General features: G+C 40.6%; 1 protein-coding gene across 4 annotated transcripts; it reads left to right on the top strand.

Moving 5' to 3' along the window:
• Positions 1-411: 411 nt before the first annotated feature.
• LOC144014126 (6-phosphofructo-2-kinase/fructose-2,6-bisphosphatase 1-like) lies at positions 412-17,751 on the top strand. Of its 4 annotated transcripts, XM_077513684.1 has the most exons (15): positions 707-1,024; positions 2,372-2,447; positions 4,467-4,592; positions 6,134-6,230; positions 6,323-6,389; positions 7,646-7,720; positions 8,115-8,171; positions 8,265-8,386; positions 10,458-10,665; positions 10,730-10,876; positions 12,051-12,155; positions 12,676-12,805; positions 12,894-12,956; positions 14,536-14,600; positions 16,057-17,751. In XM_077513684.1, exons 3-15 carry the CDS (start codon positions 4,499-4,501, stop codon positions 16,114-16,116), a joined length of 1,290 nt encoding a protein of 429 aa, XP_077369810.1. In that variant the 5' UTR covers positions 707-1,024; positions 2,372-2,447; positions 4,467-4,498; the 3' UTR covers positions 16,117-17,751. The 4 variants fall into 4 exon arrangements, with proteins under 4 accessions (XP_077369808.1, XP_077369809.1, XP_077369810.1 ...); XM_077513682.1 differs by lacking the exons at positions 707-1,024; positions 2,372-2,447 and adding an exon at positions 412-639; XM_077513683.1 differs by lacking the exon at positions 2,372-2,447 and having other exon boundaries at positions 703-1,024.
• The last annotated feature ends 563 nt before the right edge of the window (positions 17,752-18,314 follow it).

Genomic DNA, 18,314 nt, shown 5'->3' with positions numbered 1-18,314 from the left:
CTTATGTTTAGGTAATACATTAGCGTTTGGGCTTTAAAGAACTATTCTAGTTCACTTTTACGTGCCATACTTAACTAAATCTTTTGTTTTTTTCCCCCACCCTTTACTTAGGCTCAATGTTCTATGTAGTCCATTTTACAATATTTATAGTTTTTATGAATACAATGTCAATCATTTTATTAACACATAGGCCTATGGCACTGTATTTTAGTTTTGTTTTTTTAAATCAGGCAACTTCAATTTCTATGGCACTATAAGGGTACACGACGTAGTTATGTTTATTTAGTTGGTGTTAAAATTAAAATTGGTTTATGTCCCTTTAAAATGCTGACGTTTAATGCAAATTGTTTATTTATTTGTTTGTTTAGAATGCTCGCGCACGCGCAGTGCCGAGGGCGCGGTGGACGACGGGAAGGTCGAGGAAAAAAAATAATGCCAAACCAGTCCGTCTGCTTCTTAGACGCTGTCAAGACGCGGCCGGCCAGGACGAAAAGTGCGCTGAATTTACCTTTTGGCAGTGCGCACGCTCACGAGCTCCGTCGGGGAGTGACATTTGGAGGAAGATGAAACCCACCGCTGTGACGCAAGACGGGGGGGCCGTGCGGGCTGGGAGGAGACTCCGCTTTCAGCGTCCATATGGTGAGGCACTCACGCGAACGCTCGAACGTCATCACTCCCCGCATGGTTGCGTAACCGGAAACACGTGGCCGCGCGCCAATCGGCCGTTCATCTGTCGGGACTGGGAGTGACGTCACATGTTGGCATAATTGATCTCCTCCAGGAAGCGGCTAGGCGTGGAATGTCGCGCGTGCACAGTGTTGCCATGGGGACCGCGCGTCCTGGGTCAGTCCGCGAGGGTGGTGGTGGTGGGGACACGGCTTTGTTTCAGGGGCGTGTATTTTGAAGGGCTACGTGGGTGGGGCGAGTAAGCGCCCACGTGGACCCCGGTTGTGGTCGCTCATGGAGCCCGCGAGGAATAAAGACAATTTTCCTCTTCCAAGGCGCTTGCGATGCAGGAGCACAGGTAAGCGCACACCTGAAAACGTGCATGTCTCTGAGGAAGTCCACCAGTTGTACATGACGTCATGTTTGTTTTTTTTGTGTTTTTTTTGTTTTTTGTTTGTTTGGGGTGTTAGTTTCACTTATGGCAATAAGAAATTTGTTAGGCTTGTCTGACATCGAGGTCCTTTTAAAAAGTCTCGTAAAAAAAAACATGAAGAATTTTACTTTTTAGCTACTGGTTTTGGTTAGTTTTCAGAGGCTATTTTTAGTTTTTATTAGCTTTAATGTTTTTCATATTCAAATTTCATATTTGACTGTTTTCTGTTATATAATAGTTTTAATTTGTTTCTGAGCTTTGTTTTTAAATTTAGTTTCAATTATTTTTTGGAGGTATTTTGTTAAGTTTTTATTGATTTTATTTTATTTTGATTTTTTTTAATCAGTTTTAAGTATTTTTATTTTGTGTATTTCTTGTGTGCAAGATTTTTCACTATTGTGTAGTAAAAATCCAACCAAAATATTGTTTTAAAACAACCATCCACAAATCAAATGTAGGTACAGTACTGTGTAACAATTTAAGTTTGAAGTACAATTAGTGCAGTGTTTGCATTCAATGAAATGCATAAAATGCAACATCCACATTTTAGACATTTACTCAACATATATAAATGCAGCTCTTTTTTTGCTTAAATTTTTAGAAGATGAATTTAGCTTTTATGTTTTTTATGAGATGAATGATTAGTGAACAGGTGTGCCTTAGACTGCCCAATAAAAGGCCACTCTTAAAGGTGCAGTTATATTTTATTTGACGGTGGTGGGGGAGGGAGGGAGGGGGGGGGGGGGGGGCGTAACTCGGCACTCAGAAAACCCCCAGACCCAATAAAACAAAAGAAAACTGCACCTTTCAGAGTGACCTTTTATTGTAGGGGGTCTAAAGCCTGGTACACATATAAGGATTTTTCAAATCTTAAAAGATTTTGTATCTTTGTCAGATGCCACACATAAAGATAAAAAAATCGGGCATTGAACAGATTTGGTCGTATTGTGTGTAAAGGACGCAGATAATCTCATCACAGCTCCCTCACAAACATAAAGATTATCATCTCAACACTGGGCAAGATTCCAGTCCTCCGTGAGAGACCTCTCGCGTGATTATACGTGATCTAATCAAAACCGGAAGGGGGGGAAAAAAAACAAAAACAAAACTGAAACAACTTGTAAATGACGAGACACACCATGGAAGACAAACAAGCTCCATGAGCTGGTCCTGCATGGTAACGTTCCACCGGACTTTCTGCTTCTGGTCGGACATGCTTTGCTTTCTGATATGCTTGTTGTTTTTGTATATGCGCACTTCTTTTTCACTTAGGGCGCCTCTTGATTGGCTACATTCCGTTTGACGTCACAGTTGGTGGCGCAGGCGCACCTCGGCCAAGATTTATGTCGTAAGTATTGAGCATGTTCATTATTTAAGATGGTCAGCCCCGACTTGTTTTGGACCCAATTATCGGTACAAATCCACTCTTAACACATCTCACATATAAAGATAATCTTATAAAATAATCTTATAAGACAAAAGATTGTCGGGCGTTTGACGTCCTTGGTCGGGAAGGAGCAATATCGGGACAAAAACAGCACGACACTCTTTATGTGTGTACCAGGCTTAAGGGACACCTGTGCCCTAATCGGTGTCTAATCAGCATTTTGATATTGCACACCTGTGAGGTGGGATGGATTATCTCGACAAAGGAGAAATGCTGACTATCATGCATTTACTAGTTTGTGAACAATATTTGGGAAAAATGGTGATATTGGTACATGATAGAAGTTTTAAATCTTTTGAGTTCATCAAAAAAAAAAAATGGGAGCAAAAAAAACAAAAGTGTTGCGGTTATATTTTTGTTGAGTATATTTACAAGTCATTCCACATATGTACTGCACGCAGATAGTGCAATTTGTGGCATGTGTCGATGACATGACGTTTTCTTGGGCAGACGTCTCCATTGTCTCATTTCACAAAAAAAAACATTCCTTACTACTGTCAAGCTCCTCCCTCCTCGATGGAGTTTCTGGTGGGAGGTGCTATCATCTAACAGAGGAGCGAGGACCGATGAACATGCAAACAGAGGAATAGGTCCATTGACTCTTACTCAAAATGGAACAGGAAGTCGGCCATTTTAGTTTGAAGCAGCCATTTTGGGCAAATTCCAGAGCTTGTACTTTGCCGAACTCCTCCAAAGGAAATATACTACACCCAAATGAGACCCAATCCGTAGCAGTTATACGAGTCAGATGGGTGACGCTCATATGACCTAAAATATTTCATTGTGGATGGATCATGGTGTCAAAATTTGATGATCAGTTGGCATCATAAAGCTTTGTCTTTGATATTTGCAAAAAACATCAACATTAGGTTGATTGAATTAAGTGTTAAGATATGATACACAGACACCGCTTCTTTTCGAAAATCCTTCGAGTGATGTTCTGAGCCAACAAACCAAGCTCATTGGTGGCCGAGCTCTTCCAACTCGGGTTATTGCCCAACCAGCAAGGCGCCATCTGCTGCCGCTAGCCCAACAGGTGCAGGACTCCACCCCTTCTCGTGGAGACTTTATAAATCTGCGCACATGCGTGCACGCGCGCACACCATCTCAGCCATGTCGCACGGTCACAGCACCCTCACTCAAACGCGACTGGAGAAGACGTGGGTGCCGTGGGTGCCGGAACGACTGAGCAAGCGTCGCGGATGTGAGTACTGCTACCTGTTGGGGTGCTTGCGTGTTTGTGTGCGTAGGGCTGTGCAATTGAACTCCACAATTACACAATTGAGAATAAATGATTATTAATACTAATTTTGAGTCATTTAAATTGATATATTTGCATCTTTTTTTATTTTTTAAATTTAATAAATGCTGTTTGGTCCAAAACAAGAAACTTTCATAATTATAATGTTTCAAAGAAATTTGTCTTAATTTTTACCTGTTTAAAAACATTTTCTTGTTTTGTCCCAAAAAAACAAATGATTATCCTAATTGTTCTTGCGATTATTACCAAATTAATTGTGATGAATATTTTCTTCATAATCAAGCAGACCTACGTGCGCGTTTGAGATCACCGGCGTTCATATGTGGCGTTCCTCGTTGCAAGCAGGCACCCTGCCGGTCGTTCACCCCCGAGGTGGTCACTCAGCAACTAAACTTTGCCCCAAAATCCGATTTCTGATTTGAATCTATTTTTTTTATTTATTTTTTTCTGCTTTGATCAAAAGAAAACGACAATGAAATGTTAAAATGTTTGGCAATTTAATTGATGCAAAAATATTCCTTCTGGAATTAATTTGGAACAATAAAAATAAGATGTGTTATACTTTGGGTCATATACCAGCAGGTCTTCCATGAAGAAAATGTTTACATATCTGTCAAATCTGTGATCATGGCAAAATCTGTTTTTGTTGTTTTGTACAGCGTCGGTTCCACAGTTCACCAACTCGCCCACCATGATCGTGATGGTGGGACTGCCCGCCCGAGGGAAGACGTACATCTCCAAAAAGCTCACCAGGTACCTCAACTGGATTGGCGTCACAACCAAAGGTATCATGACACACACACAAATACACTGTAAAAAAAATAAAATAAATACATGTAAAACATCTATAATTTTCCGGCAGCTGGAGCGCAAAAAAAAGTTTTTTCCCCCACATAATTAAAGTACAGTTTTTATTAACTGTAATTCTAACAAGATATAACAGTATATGACAAAAACATGGCCAATAACTGTTGAAAAACTAGACATTGGGTTTAAAATTGCAACAGTTTACTGTTAGGGTAATTCATTTATATAGCATTTCAGTTGATATAGCAGTTCAGTATTTTGCTCAAGGATACTTCAACATGTTGTTCACCAAAGTGGACCGAACTCACAACCTCAGGGATACCAGACGACCACTCTACTACTCATCCACACTGCCACTGTCAATAATTTTAGGTTAAATGAAATGTGTACTTGATGCCTCAGCTGAGGCAGGATCCGGAAATGCAATTGTTGCTTTGCGTATTCTTCACCCTCTCAAACGTTCCCCTTTACCTATATCTCATTAGATGCCCTTTTAAAATAACTGTTAATACAATGAATGCTACCATCTAGGACATTATAGAAATTGTAATAATTTTCACTTAAAAAAATTGTCAATTCAAAAAGAAAATATGGTAAAATTACAAATGTTTACTGTTAATTTTTCAGTAAATATAAATGTTTTTTCTTATTATTTAAGGGTTTTAAAGTTGAATTTTTTATTTTGTTATACTAAATAACAGACAAATATTTGTAAAATTATGTTACATTCGTGAACATATTTTAACAGTCAATATAGGTATTTCTAATTGAGGTTTTTTTTTTGGTAAATAAACAGAATTATTGTTTTTACAGCTGCGGTGATTTCATATTTTACAGTTGACATGTAAAATGAGTTTATTTTTTAAATTAAAGGTGGGTTCGAGTATATATATATATATATATATATATATATATATATATATATATATATATATATATTGTATTTTTGTTGTTGTTGTTGCTGTGTCTTCTGGGTGGATCATCTTAACGATTGTTTCTCAGTCCTGTCAATCAATCTGCGTAACGACGCTGCGCATGCGCAATTCGAGTGTTTGTAGCATGTAGCTAGCTTCGTGTAGTGCGCTTCGGATTCGGCCATTCATCGTTGTAGCTCCACCGAGCTGACCGCGTACTTTGAAAATAGCTGAGAGCTGCAACAGGACATCCGTATGAAGCGAGGCCGACTGCAGAGACTGATGAAGATGATGATGAAGGTGAGCTCGGACGTTAGCGACATTTGAAGGGCGTTTTCCCCAGACGAGCAGGAGAGCTGGTAGGATGGTCTTCCGCATGTGCAGTTTTGTAAACGTGACAAACAGATGGCTTCCACTTTTCAAGACCATCATTGAATCCACCTTTAAATGATATTAAAAAAAAAAGAAAAAAAAGAACGTAAAATTCTGTTATAATAGTTTTTTATAGAGCAGTATGCTGTGATTCAATGTACATTTTTTCATTGTTTTTTTTTTTTTAAATTATCTCACAGTTGCGTGAATGTGTCACCATCTTTCTCCAACAGTGTTTAACGTGGGCCAGTACCGCCGAGACGCGACGCGTGCCTACAACAGCTTCGAGTTCTTCAAACCCGACAACGCCGAGGCCATGAAAATCCGGAAGTACGATCGACGAAAATTATTTTCTTTTTTTTTTTTTTTTTTCTCTCCCCCCTCTCCCGTCTTAATCCTACTGTCACTTCAATGTCCGGCAGGGCGTGCGCCATCGCCGCGCTCAAGGACGTGTGCGACTACTTCACCCGCCAGCAGGGCCAAGTGGTGGTGAGTCATCCAGCTGGACTACTGCCAAAATGATTGATTTCATTAAATAATTAGAAGTGGGTGCGTCAATCGATTTTGAGCGTTCATCGTTTGTTCAATCGTCAACAGTTAAGCAAACCGTAATCGTCGATCCGTTAACATCATTTTAACCGGGCTTCTATTGTCGCTAAATTACAGCCGCTGTGTTAGGACTGACAGAAAATTTAATGGGTGCAGTCTGTCAATTACCAATCCGTTTTTACGTTAACGTTTTTTTTTTCTTTTAACCACGTTTCCATCATGCTAAATTACATTTTGTCACCACTGTTTTCTGCTTGACATTGTTTATTATGTTAATATTCTTTTTGTCAGTAGTAACAGACAGGAATACTGCCTTGCGCGGCCAACACAAGGACCCAAAGGAAGCTGTCTAACAATGTGCCTGATGTAAAATGAACAAACTGAGTACTAGGAATGTAACAATATCCAAACATCACAAAACGATCAATACCACAATATAAATCCTTACAATACGATAATTATAACGCGTATTATGCGGAGGTTGCTGATATTTAAAAAAAACAAAACAAAAACACCATACTGTATTAGAACTCACAATATTGATATTTAAAAAAAGAAGCCCATATAGGGGAGAAAAAATATGGTGTTTGTTGTACATAAATACACATACAGCTGTGTCCGGCTGAAGCAGGTGAAAAATAAAGTTTTGGTGGAGAAGTTGAAAAATAATTGCTGGTATGACTAATTTATGGGAGTGATGAGTCTTGTTTTGGTGCTTTGTGGTGTCTGTTATATTTTGTGTTATGAATTTGTTTGTTTATTTAGTTATTTAATTATTCATTCATTCATTCACTTACCTACTCCTTGTTATAGATTTATTGATGTACATTTTATACCCTTGTATACTTACAATGTTTTGTTTTGTCATTTTACTTAGTCTTGACTGCATGACCAATTTCTGATTCATGTACAGCACTTTGTATTAGGGATGTCACGATAAGGGCAACATCATGATATTTAAAACTGCCACAATATCGTCGTTGTCATGTTCACTTTATAAAGAAAGTTGAGTTTTTATACAGACTTACTGATTATTACATTGACGGATGAAAACACACTTCCAGCAATGCTTACACGTAGTCTGTCAATTTTCCCCCATCATTCGTTAATCGTCAACAAAACTGACATCTGTTGTCGTCCGTCAATATTGACGGAATGCCCACCTGTGCAAACAATGAATGATGTGTTGATTTCAGGTTTTCGATGCCACCAACACGACACCGGAGCGCCGAGAGCTCATTCTCGGCTTTGCTAAGGAAAACGGCTACAAGGTTTGTGGCAAAATTGAAAACTTTCTCTGTTGGCACCACGAGAAAAAATAATGAAAGGAAAAATATGTCATTTGATCAAGGTAGAAGAATCCAGAAAATGGTCAATAGCTGCTTTTGATGAAGGCAGTCTTGCAATTACATCCACTCGACTCATTCTCCTCATCCACACACTTTGAGCTACATTCATTTTAATTTTTAAAGAAATTGAAAATAAAAAGTCTCCTTTTGGAGTATATTTATTTGCACAACACCATCATCATCATGTCAGTCTAGGTCAGTAGTAGGCAATCACTTTCCAGAAGTATCCTGGTGCCTATTATTTACAAACCCTATTTTGAACCCTATAGTCTGAATGAATCATCATTTTTGACTTGATGACATCATGCCTGTTCAGGTTTTCTTTGTGGAATCCATCTGTGACGATCCAGAGATCATTGCTGAGAATATTAAGGTAGGGCGTGTGCACAAGCGCATCTGTTCCAAGACTACGTTCACTGGAAACCACACCTTTTTGACCGATTTTATTTTCGCCCTTTCCAATTAGCAAGTGAAGGTAAGCGGTCCCGATTACGTCAATTGTGATAAGGAGGAGGCTGTCGCCGACTTTCTGAAGAGGATTGAATGTTACAAGTTGACGTACGTGACTCTGGACGATAACAAGGACAGGTAAGCGTCACTCTTGCTGTGGACAACATGATCCTCAATGACCACGTAGACCGGTGGTGTCCAAACTATGGCCCGGGGGCCATTTGTGGCCTTCTATCCATTTTTAAGCGGCCCACAGCTTATACTAAAGATGCTTATACTAAAAACAAAATCTACTACTCATAAATTTGTCTTATATATAGTGAAGCTTTTCTAAATATGAAAATATGCAAATGAACTTAAAAATGGTCATCTTACGAGAGATTGCTCCTCTTTTGCTTCTGAGTGTCGAAATGGGATTCGGCTGCTCGTGGGCCTCGAATAACCCAAAATCTTTAAAAAGTACATTAAAAATTAAAAAAAATAGAAATCCTAAATTATTCGTTTTATAGAAAACTGTTCAGGTATCAGTTTAAAAAATTATTTTGGTGTGCTTGATAAATTAAAATTAAAAAGAACAAAAACAAATCAAAGTGGCCCTTGCATCCTTCGATTTATCTGTATGTGGCCATCGAAGGAAAATGTTTGGACACCCCTGACATAGGCAAGGTGATTGACATACTTTAGGCAATTATGGCTGAAAACGATCTTAATGTGCAGGAACTGTGATGGTAAATTTTTCATCTTTAAATGACGCTTCTCAAAGACAGATGCACAGCTGTGCATTATTGACAACTACGGGTATTGTGGCGAGGAGGAGGTGTAGGTAAATTCAGAGTTTACGTAATTTGAAATGCCAGAAACAAATTATGGTTGCATAGCGACCATTTTGTAATGCATATTAGCGCTGTTGAATGATCTAAGGGCTGACTGGGAGCCAATCACAAAAAGGAGTCATGCCATATCCCTGCTTTTCCTTGGGTTTGGGTCATTTCAGCAAATTGGTGCTGGCCTCTCCCACAACAGTTTTTTAGGTGTGCTGCCTTACCCTGGGTTTACACCGGTTGCGTGTGCGGTGCGGCTGCGGTGCGGTGCGTCTTGGCTGCGTGCTCCGGACAGGTCCATTTTTTGGCCAATCCACACCGGCTCCGCACAGCTGCGGTCCGGCAGCTCCGTCGCCGACCACTTCCCGCCGTGTCTCGTGTGACCGCGCGCGATCATGTGGCATTAAAAACAACGACAAACACACAGAAAGTCTGTGCTCAACAGAGAAGCAGAAAGCGAGGTTGACTTTTATTATTTTGTGGCTTTCTACCTCCAATATAAACCTCTCCTCGTCCATGTTCGCTGGTGTCTAAACCGTGAATGAGCACCTCGCACGTTAACTCCAGGCCCGTCTACGCCCACATCACGTTTTGCTAGCATGCTTGCGAAATAGGAGCTGGCGAGTGTTTTATCTTGAAAGGTAACCGGAAATGTATTTTGAAACTGCGTCGGTCTTCCTGTCCCGCTCGATGTGTTTTGTGCTAGCTTGCCATTTGCCGGAGGCCTACCGCTGCGGCGTCCGGCAAAAATAGAAAATAGGTCTATCCTTGCGGAAGGGCTGCGGCACGCCGCAGCTGAGACGCGGTCGACACGCAACGCACCCGCAAGCGGTGTAACCTGCACCATTCAAATGAATGGAATCTAATTGCTTGCGTCGCCGGAACGCACCGCAACCGCATTCGGTGTAAACCCGGGGTTACACACCCATATTGAGAACCAAAACAGCCAAAATTAAAAATAAATAAATAACTATATAAGAACAAATACAAAACCCTACCCACCCCCCCAAAAAAAAAAACAAATATAAAAATAAATATGGATGTGGAAATAAATATAAAAATAAATATATATATATAATTAAATATCAATCAATCAATAAAAACACTCTCACATTTATTTATTTCATGCTACAGACTCTCTATCAGCACGAAATGTTACTCAAATGAGGGGGTGGTCCCAAGCGCAAAATAGGTGCAAATGTTTCACATTGCGCTAAAATATGTGTATTTTGTTGTTTTTATTTCCATTTATTTTATTATTACGTCCATACCTACATCCAATTCCCAAGCATGTGGCATATCTTCTCTCAAACAAAGCATTTTATCTTCATAATCGCTACCCAAACAAATGTGGCCCAATTTATTCCCCCCACTTTCCTCAAATGCAGGAACTTGTCCTACATCAAGATCTTCAACGTGGGCAGCAGATACCTGGTGAACCGCGTGCAGGACCACATCCAGAGCCGAATCGTTTACTACCTCATGAACATCCACGTCACGCCGCGCTCCATCTACCTGTGTCGCCACGGCGAGAGCGAGCTCAACCTGGTGGGCCGAATCGGGGGGGACTCCGGCTTGTCTGTTCGCGGCGCCAAGGTGAGAAAGCTGTGTGGCGTTGGAAGCTTTGGCTCATTAACACCTCGTCGTTTGTCGTCCACAGTTTGCCAGCGCATTGGAAGCGTACGTCCGCAAGCAGAGCATCAACGAGCTGAAGGTGTGGACCAGCCACATGAAGAGAACCATCCAGACGGCTGAAGCTCTGGGGGTGCCGTACGAACAGTGGAAGGCTCTCAATGAGATTGATGCTGTGAGTGCACGTTGTCAGCTTGAGGGCTTTCTCAAATCTTTGCTAACTTTACAGGGAAACATTTTAATGTTGTTAACTGCTTAGTAGACAAATTTGGAGCAGTGACAGGATGACAGTTTGTGTCGTTATCCACATTTCAACAACAGTGTACCTATGAACCCTTCATCACATAACATATTCACGAGTCAAGCTATGTTAGGCTCTGGATTTGGAGCCCAAAACACAGACACAAATAAAATTTTGACTCTTTATTCGCATAACATTGAGAGGCGTAGAACAAACTTGACTAGACGAGAAACAATGAGAATGTATCGAGAATTACGAGACGCTAAGCTAACTTGGACTGTGGAGGTGCACAGAGGAACAGAGGTAATAATCCGACAAAAACACACACTTCTCAGTCAGGCTTATATAGACAGCGAATCGATCTGATTGGCTGTGGCTAGACATGTGGGTAACAGGACTGACATGGAATTATCTGATTGGCTGTTGACCAGATAAAGAGATTAAAGACTCTTGACATCAGATAGCTCCTGACATCACATAGTGTCTTACCAGTTGAAACTAGATGGTGGTTACATCAGTTCAAAACAGACACTTGACCTCACGGTCATGACCCAAACATAACCCTTGCATGACCCGAGTCATGACAGTAAACATAACCCTTACATGACCCGAGTCACGACACTAAGCATGACCCTAGTCATGACAGTAAGCATAACCCTTGCATGACCCTAATCATGACAGTAAGCATAACCCTTGCATGACCCTAATCATGACAGTAAGCATGACCCTAGTCATGACAGTGCCCCCCTTCAAAGGACGCCTCCTGGCGGACCCCTAGGTTTAAAAATAACCCTTACATGACCCTAGTCACGACAGTAAGCATAACCCTTGCATGACCCTAGTCATGACAAGCTCTGACCTTGTCAAGTTGACTTATTTTCCATCAAGGCATTCTTAAACCTTTGGCCTTAAGCTCCGCCCACATGCGGTGATCAAATTCAAATTCTGCACATTTTAGTGGCCTCTCTACCTGTCAACTATACGTGGTTAAAATTTGGTATCACTTGGCTATCTAGGATCCTAGACATTCTGCAAATTGCCTTAAAATAGCCACTTCAAACAAAATGGCTACCTTTCTGTTATACAGCATTGTTGGGTTGTGTTTCAGGGCGTGTGTGAGGAGATGACCTACGAGGAAATTCAGGAGAATTATCCGGAAGAGTTTGCACTGCGAGACCAAGACAAATACAGCTACCGCTATCCGAAAGGCGAGGTGAATGTTGTTTTGACATTTTGTTTTTACAAGGCCTGTTCATCTTTTTTGTTTTTACTTTCGGCCACATTCAGATATTAACACTGTATACTTTATTATTGTAATTCACCTCACTCGGGTTTGATATCTGTTCAGTAACTAAATCAAATCTACATTCTGTACTATTTAATAAGCTAAAACTACAAACTAAGGTACAATATTATCATTGCACTGTCTTTGACTATGTTTGTAAATCACTCATTTGTTAAAAAAATAAAATAAAATCAATCAATCATTATAGCAAAAAAGGAAATACTGTAATTAAACTGATGGGAAAATTGTAGATGAAATGCTCTAAAAACATTCAGTTCTATCAAACTGAATAAATGAAACAATTTGACAGTGACAGATGAATTGGACACTTGCCCTAACACCTACTATTGAACCTAAACCCACTGCAATTGTTTCCGTCAAGTGCAAACAACGGCTATTTTCCTGCCGGTCATCATGGTTGTCTTCTAACTATCATGGTGTTCACCAGTCTTACGAGGACCTGGTCCAGCGTCTGGAGCCCGTCATCATGGAGCTGGAGAGGCAGGAGAACGTGCTGGTCATCTGCCACCAGGCCGTCATGAGATGTTTGCTGGCGTACTTCCTGGACAAAAGTTCAGGTGAGAGCGTATAGTGTGCCCTGTACGGTCACCGTCATGTATTGTTTGTGCTGTTAATAATTCGTATTACGCGTGTTGTGTCTGTCAGATGAGCTGCCTTACCTCAAGTGTCCTCTTCACACAGTCCTCAAACTCACCCCAGTTGCCTACGGTCAGTCACTTGCAACAATTCTTCATAGTCTTCTTATTAATAATATTGTTATTGTTACTATTACCAGTATTATTATTTTTTCTTGCAGTACTTGATATGACCAAAAGTTATATCTACACAGTAAATTCTGTAAAGTAAATTTGACTATTTAGAATGGGACCAAATGGACTCAGTTTTAGAGTAATATTTACACTTGGAAGAGAGTTAAATAAAGAATTGGAAAAAATAAATGTGACTCAAGGTCGGAACCAACTCACGACCTTCAGCTTGGGAGACAGCCGATCTACTCCCTGAGCCACGCAGCTCCTGCTTTCTGCTAGTGCAGTGTTTCCCAACCCTGGTCCTCGGGGCACACTATCCAGCCTGTTTTCCATGTCTCCCGATTCCAACGCAGGTGAGGATCGTTATCAGGCTTCTCCAGAGCTTGCTAATGAGCTGTCATTGGAATCAGCTGCATTGCAAATAGAGAGACATGGAAAACAGGCTAGATAGTGTGCCCTGAGGACCAGGGTTGAAAAACACTGTGCTAGTGTATAGCTCGTGCAGCTGAAGCTGATTCCATGATTGCATGTCTTTTCTCCAAGAGACCAAAGACCAAAAACAATATTTGGTCTCTTGGAGAAAAGCAAACAGTCGGAGTTGCATAGCTCAGGTCGTAAGTCTCTTAAGCTGAAGGTCGTGAGTTCGTTCCTCAACCCTTGAGCTAGTTTTATTTATTTATTTATTTATTTATTTATTTATTTATTTATTTATTTTCATTTTACTCTCTTCCTAGTGTAAATCTTACTTACATAGTCTAAAACTGAGTCTATTTGGTCCCTATCTAAATAGTGAAATTTACCCAAGAGTCAGCGACTCTTTCATTCATTCATTCATTCATTCATTCATTCGTCCATTGATTTATTTGGTCAGGGCTTCAGCGTGCCTGGAATTTTAAGGAAAAATAAGACCACAACACCATTTTCACTAATTGACATGAAAGTGGCTGGATATGTCCATCATAATAGGACGGGCACAAAAGGACCCATGCATGTCATTGTACAGGAAATCAGCCATTTTGATTTCATGCAGGCATTTTGAGCGAGTTTAAGGGCACGTGCTGTGATAAACTCCTAACTGGGAATTTACCCAAATGAGCACAAACCCTAAGCAGGTATCCTCAACAGATTTGCGACACTTAATTACAAAATTTTTCCAGTTATGCCTTTAAACGTGGATGCCGTCAAACTTTGAAGATCATTTTGAGGGTTGGCTGTGAAAAGGGAGTTGTGAGGAGGACCCGTTCATTTCTGCTTTCAGCTTTAATTCCCTGTGTTATTTAACCACTGTATGAATCACTATTTTGAGGGCTTCGACATGCTCCAGAATGTGCCTTATTTTTGCCTCCATCACCAGTTTGCGCGAGCGGACATGAAATTGGGTGGATATTGTTACTAGATATCCCCATTTAGGAGGACCTAGACAGATAGACAAGGATAAATCAGTGTCATTTGGATGAATTTCCATTATAAAAAGGTTTGTGAGAGTTGATTGATCTTTGCTGCTTTATTTACTGTTCGTTTTGCTTTTGGTGTGCCAGGGTGTAAAGTGGAGTCGATCTTCCTGAATGTTGAGGCTGTGAACACACACCGAGATAAACCTGAGGTGAGTGCAAATCCATATCAATCAAGAAAGCATCGCTTTTTCATCAAAGGTGGTACAACACTTTGTGTGCAACAATGGTTAAGTGCTTTATAAATTCTAAAATTGAATTTATTTTTATTTTTTTGCCCTACTCGTATTACCCCGGGTTTTCACCGGATGCGGTTGCGGTGCGGTTGCGGTGCGGTGCGTCTTGACTGCGTGCTCCGGACGGGTCAATTTTTTTGTCAATCCACACCGGCTCCGCACAGCTGCGGTCCGGCAGCTCCGTCGCGCGCGCGATCATGTGGCATTTCACAACGACAAACATACAGAAAGTCTGCTCAACAGAGAAGCAGAAAGAGAGGTGGACTTCTTTTGATTTAACCTTTTCTTCTTCTTCTGCTATGAGATTCCATGCAGCATCCTTTTTTTGGTTGTCTTTGTAAAGTATATTAATAACGAGAGTCGGGTCAGTGCGGGTCCACTCTTTATTTCTGTCTTCCGCGTCCGGCTGCCGCTCAGTACGGCAAGCGAGACGGGTACAACAAGCAATCGCGAACATCAAACTCACAATACATTACAGTCCTTATGAAAAGGATGTGCCGTGTCATATATTATTTTGTGGTTTTCCACCTCCAATATAAACCTCTCCTCGTCCATGTTCGCTGGTGTCTAAACCGTGAATGAGCACATGGCCAGCGACGCCCACGTCACGTTTTGCTGAAAAACTTGCGAAATAGGAGCTGGCGAGTGTTTTATTCTGAAAGGTAACCGGAAATTTATTTTGAAACTGCCTCGGTCTTCCTGTCCCGCTCGATGTGTTTTGTGCTAGCTTGCCATTTGCCGGAGGCCTACCGCTGCGGCGTCCGGCAAAAATAGAAAATAGGTCTATCCTTGCGGAAGGCTTGCGGCACGCCGCAGGCCTTCCGCAGTCGACACGCAACGCACCCGCAAGCGGTGTAAACTGCACCATTCGAATGAATGGAATCTAATTGCTTGCGTCGCCGGACCGCACCGCAACCGCATCCGTTGAAAACCCGGGGTTACAATGTGGATTTTTTTCTGTTAAACATATTTTTAGATAAAATATCTTAGCAATGTGTTTCAAAAGCGTGTTGATTAAATTCTAATGTGATTACAGTTTGTGAGAGGAGCATTTTAAGGTTGAAATGACCCCTTATTGTGGACTTTGACTTTGATGGCCGATCGAGTTACCATCTGTGGTGCTAGCAGACTTAGTCACCTACGCTAACAAGGCTAGCAAAGTTTTCCTGGATGCAACATTTGTGTCAACCCATTACTTTTGGCCTTTTAATGAGTGAAGTAGTAAATCCTGAGCAAACACTGTTGCTCCATCAATGTTGATGCAGTTTTGAAACATTTTCTTGGTTCCCTTCAAAGGTGGGCCCCAATTGGTGAGTGTGTTTCAGTGCCGCATGGACTTTTGAGCATGACATCAGTTTGTTGTCTTTGTCAGAATGTGGACGTGGACAGAGAGCCAGAAGCGGCGCTGGAGACTGTTCCGGAGCACAGCTAAACCACCAGGGAAGAAAAAAAACAAATGCCACCAGGAACCCATTTTAATTGCGTCTTAATTGAAATCGTATCGGGTGTTTTAACGGGAAGTCATGGATCAACAGAACATTTGCAAGGGACATACAATGGAAACTTTACTTTTGTATACAAATAATTGTTTCTGGATTTTGCTGCTCACGCAGGAAATGAGAAATTATACAACTAAGTAAATGTGTCAGCTGCCTATTTCTGAAAACGTGTCATTATACACTTATGTCCACATAATAACAATAGCAAACATTTATAACGTGAGCTCACACTAATTTATGCTGACACTTCAGCTCTGCTTACTCCTAAATAAAAAAAATAAATAAATTAAAAAAAAAAATAGAAGAACTTAGCCCATCCTAACTGCCAAGTTGTGGTTAGAGAATCGCGATATGGGCGGAGCAAGGGCATTGCAACAAAGTGAGGGCTACTCTGGGCCAATCTGGCTATATTTAGTGCCTTTTATGAACCCTTGAGTAGATGTTTAAAAAAATGACTGGAATTAATCCGTTCTTGGAGACAAAGCAGGAGAGGTTCACCTCGGTGAAACTAAACAAAGCCACAACTGTCTAATGTAACCGTATAACCACCATTGAGTAAGCCACTATTAGGATTTGATTGTATTTTCACTGGTAAAGGCAGCACTTCATCAACAATATGCTGCAGATTCACCAATTTGAGTTTATGCTGGTTATTAGAATCCAATTCAGTCACAGTTCCTCTGCGGCTTTAAAAAAAAACAAAAAAAACAACAACACAGCACAGATTTTGTTCTCTCCCGGCCTAGCTGGCAAGTCATGGGTGGAGAAACTCATTGTGTCTGTGAGGGCTGTGTTATGCAAATGAGCTGAGTTGAGATGTCACGCTTTATTAAAATTGGGAAGACATATTTTCAGAAATAGTACTGATCAAACATGAGGGGTGGAAATGTGGCAAATACACAGAATTAATTATTCTATTGGTTGAATGGTATTCTATGCACTTTAAGGATGCTCAGGGCGGATGTGACTAATCAGTAGCCAATGTACTGCAATAATTAAAAGCACCTTCAATGTTGTTTTTCATCCTTGAATCAATGTCATTACTTTTTTATTCTGTGCACTTACAACCAACGTGGACTGTGAGCGCAATGGTAAGCTAACTCTTTGAGAAGAGTGATTAACGTGGTGTGGAAAAATGGGATATGTATCTTCAAATGTCTTCTGTGTCAAACTGCTCAGAATTTCTTCAGTGTTAGGGCAGTGCTAACTAGTTAGTTGAGCTAGTGAGATGACACTTAAACCGCAGTCGTCTACATCAAACCAGCGTGGACAGGTATAGCACAATGCTAGCAGCTAGCATTGCTTTCTTGGAAAAAGTACCCAGCGCCATTGTGTGCCTGACACAAACGCGAAATTCTTATGAAATTTTCTAAGCACTGTGCAGCTTTGTAGCATTTAGGACATAAAACTGGGGTGTGGTGCAATAACTATTGTAATGATTCCTATTTGTGCTCCCCCCCCCCCCCCCCTTCTCTGCTCATGAAGATGTAAATTTATTTGTTTAAATGGTTGATCTTACCTACATGTACAAGAAGAAACTTGTCAAATAAAAATGTTGAAAACAGTCATTTGCTGTTCAGTTTTTATTGATGAAGCTATGCAATGGAGAAATGAAATTAATTTTAATAATCTCAGCTGCTGGTCCTTTTGTTAAAAAACATAATATTTTGAAACATTTTATGTTCTCAAAATACAGTAGTTTTTATATTACTTTATATTTATATACAATAGTATTATTAGTCCTGTCAAAAAAAATCCCCACAAAAGTCAATGTTTTAATCTATTTGGGATATTGCTAATTTTGCCACACCTTTTTTTGCTGTATTGTTGTTTCAATACATGTGACTGTTCCTATATGTGATGTTAATGTGGACTAGAGGCTGATTTTCCTCTTAGTATTTTAATTTATGCCCTGTGGGCTGGCAACCAGTCCAGGGTGTCCCCCGCCTACTGCCCAGAGCCAGCTGCGATAGGCTCCAGCACCCCCCGCAACACTTGTGAGGAATGAGCGGTCAAGAAAATGGATGGATGAATGGTTAGTATTTTAATTTATTTTGGGGTTAGAGAGTTATTTTAATTTTATTGTCTTTACTAATTTATTTGGGGTTTATTTATGTATGTTTCTTATGTG

Source organism: Festucalex cinctus, chromosome 2 (assembly GCF_051991245.1).
Source record: "Festucalex cinctus isolate MCC-2025b chromosome 2, RoL_Fcin_1.0, whole genome shotgun sequence".
NCBI classification, from domain to species: Eukaryota; Metazoa; Chordata; class Actinopteri; order Syngnathiformes; family Syngnathidae; genus Festucalex; species Festucalex cinctus.
Note: the sequence above shows the minus strand (reverse complement) of the source record. Positions and strands in the feature narration are given on the sequence as shown.

What these genes read in the sequence shown, in the direction of transcription:
- LOC144014126 (XM_077513681.1), top strand. Translation starts at nt 3,630, where the DNA reads ATGCGTGCACGCGCGCACACCATCTCAGCCATGTCGCACGGTCACAGC. An exon ending in CTGGACGATAACAAGGACAG is followed by an intron (nt 8,387 to 10,457) that starts GTAAGCGTCACT and finishes CCTCAAATGCAG; the next exon opens with GAACTTGTCCTACATCAAGA. An exon ending in TGTCTGTTCGCGGCGCCAAG is followed by an intron (nt 10,666 to 10,729) that starts GTGAGAAAGCTG and finishes TGTCGTCCACAG; the next exon opens with TTTGCCAGCGCATTGGAAGC.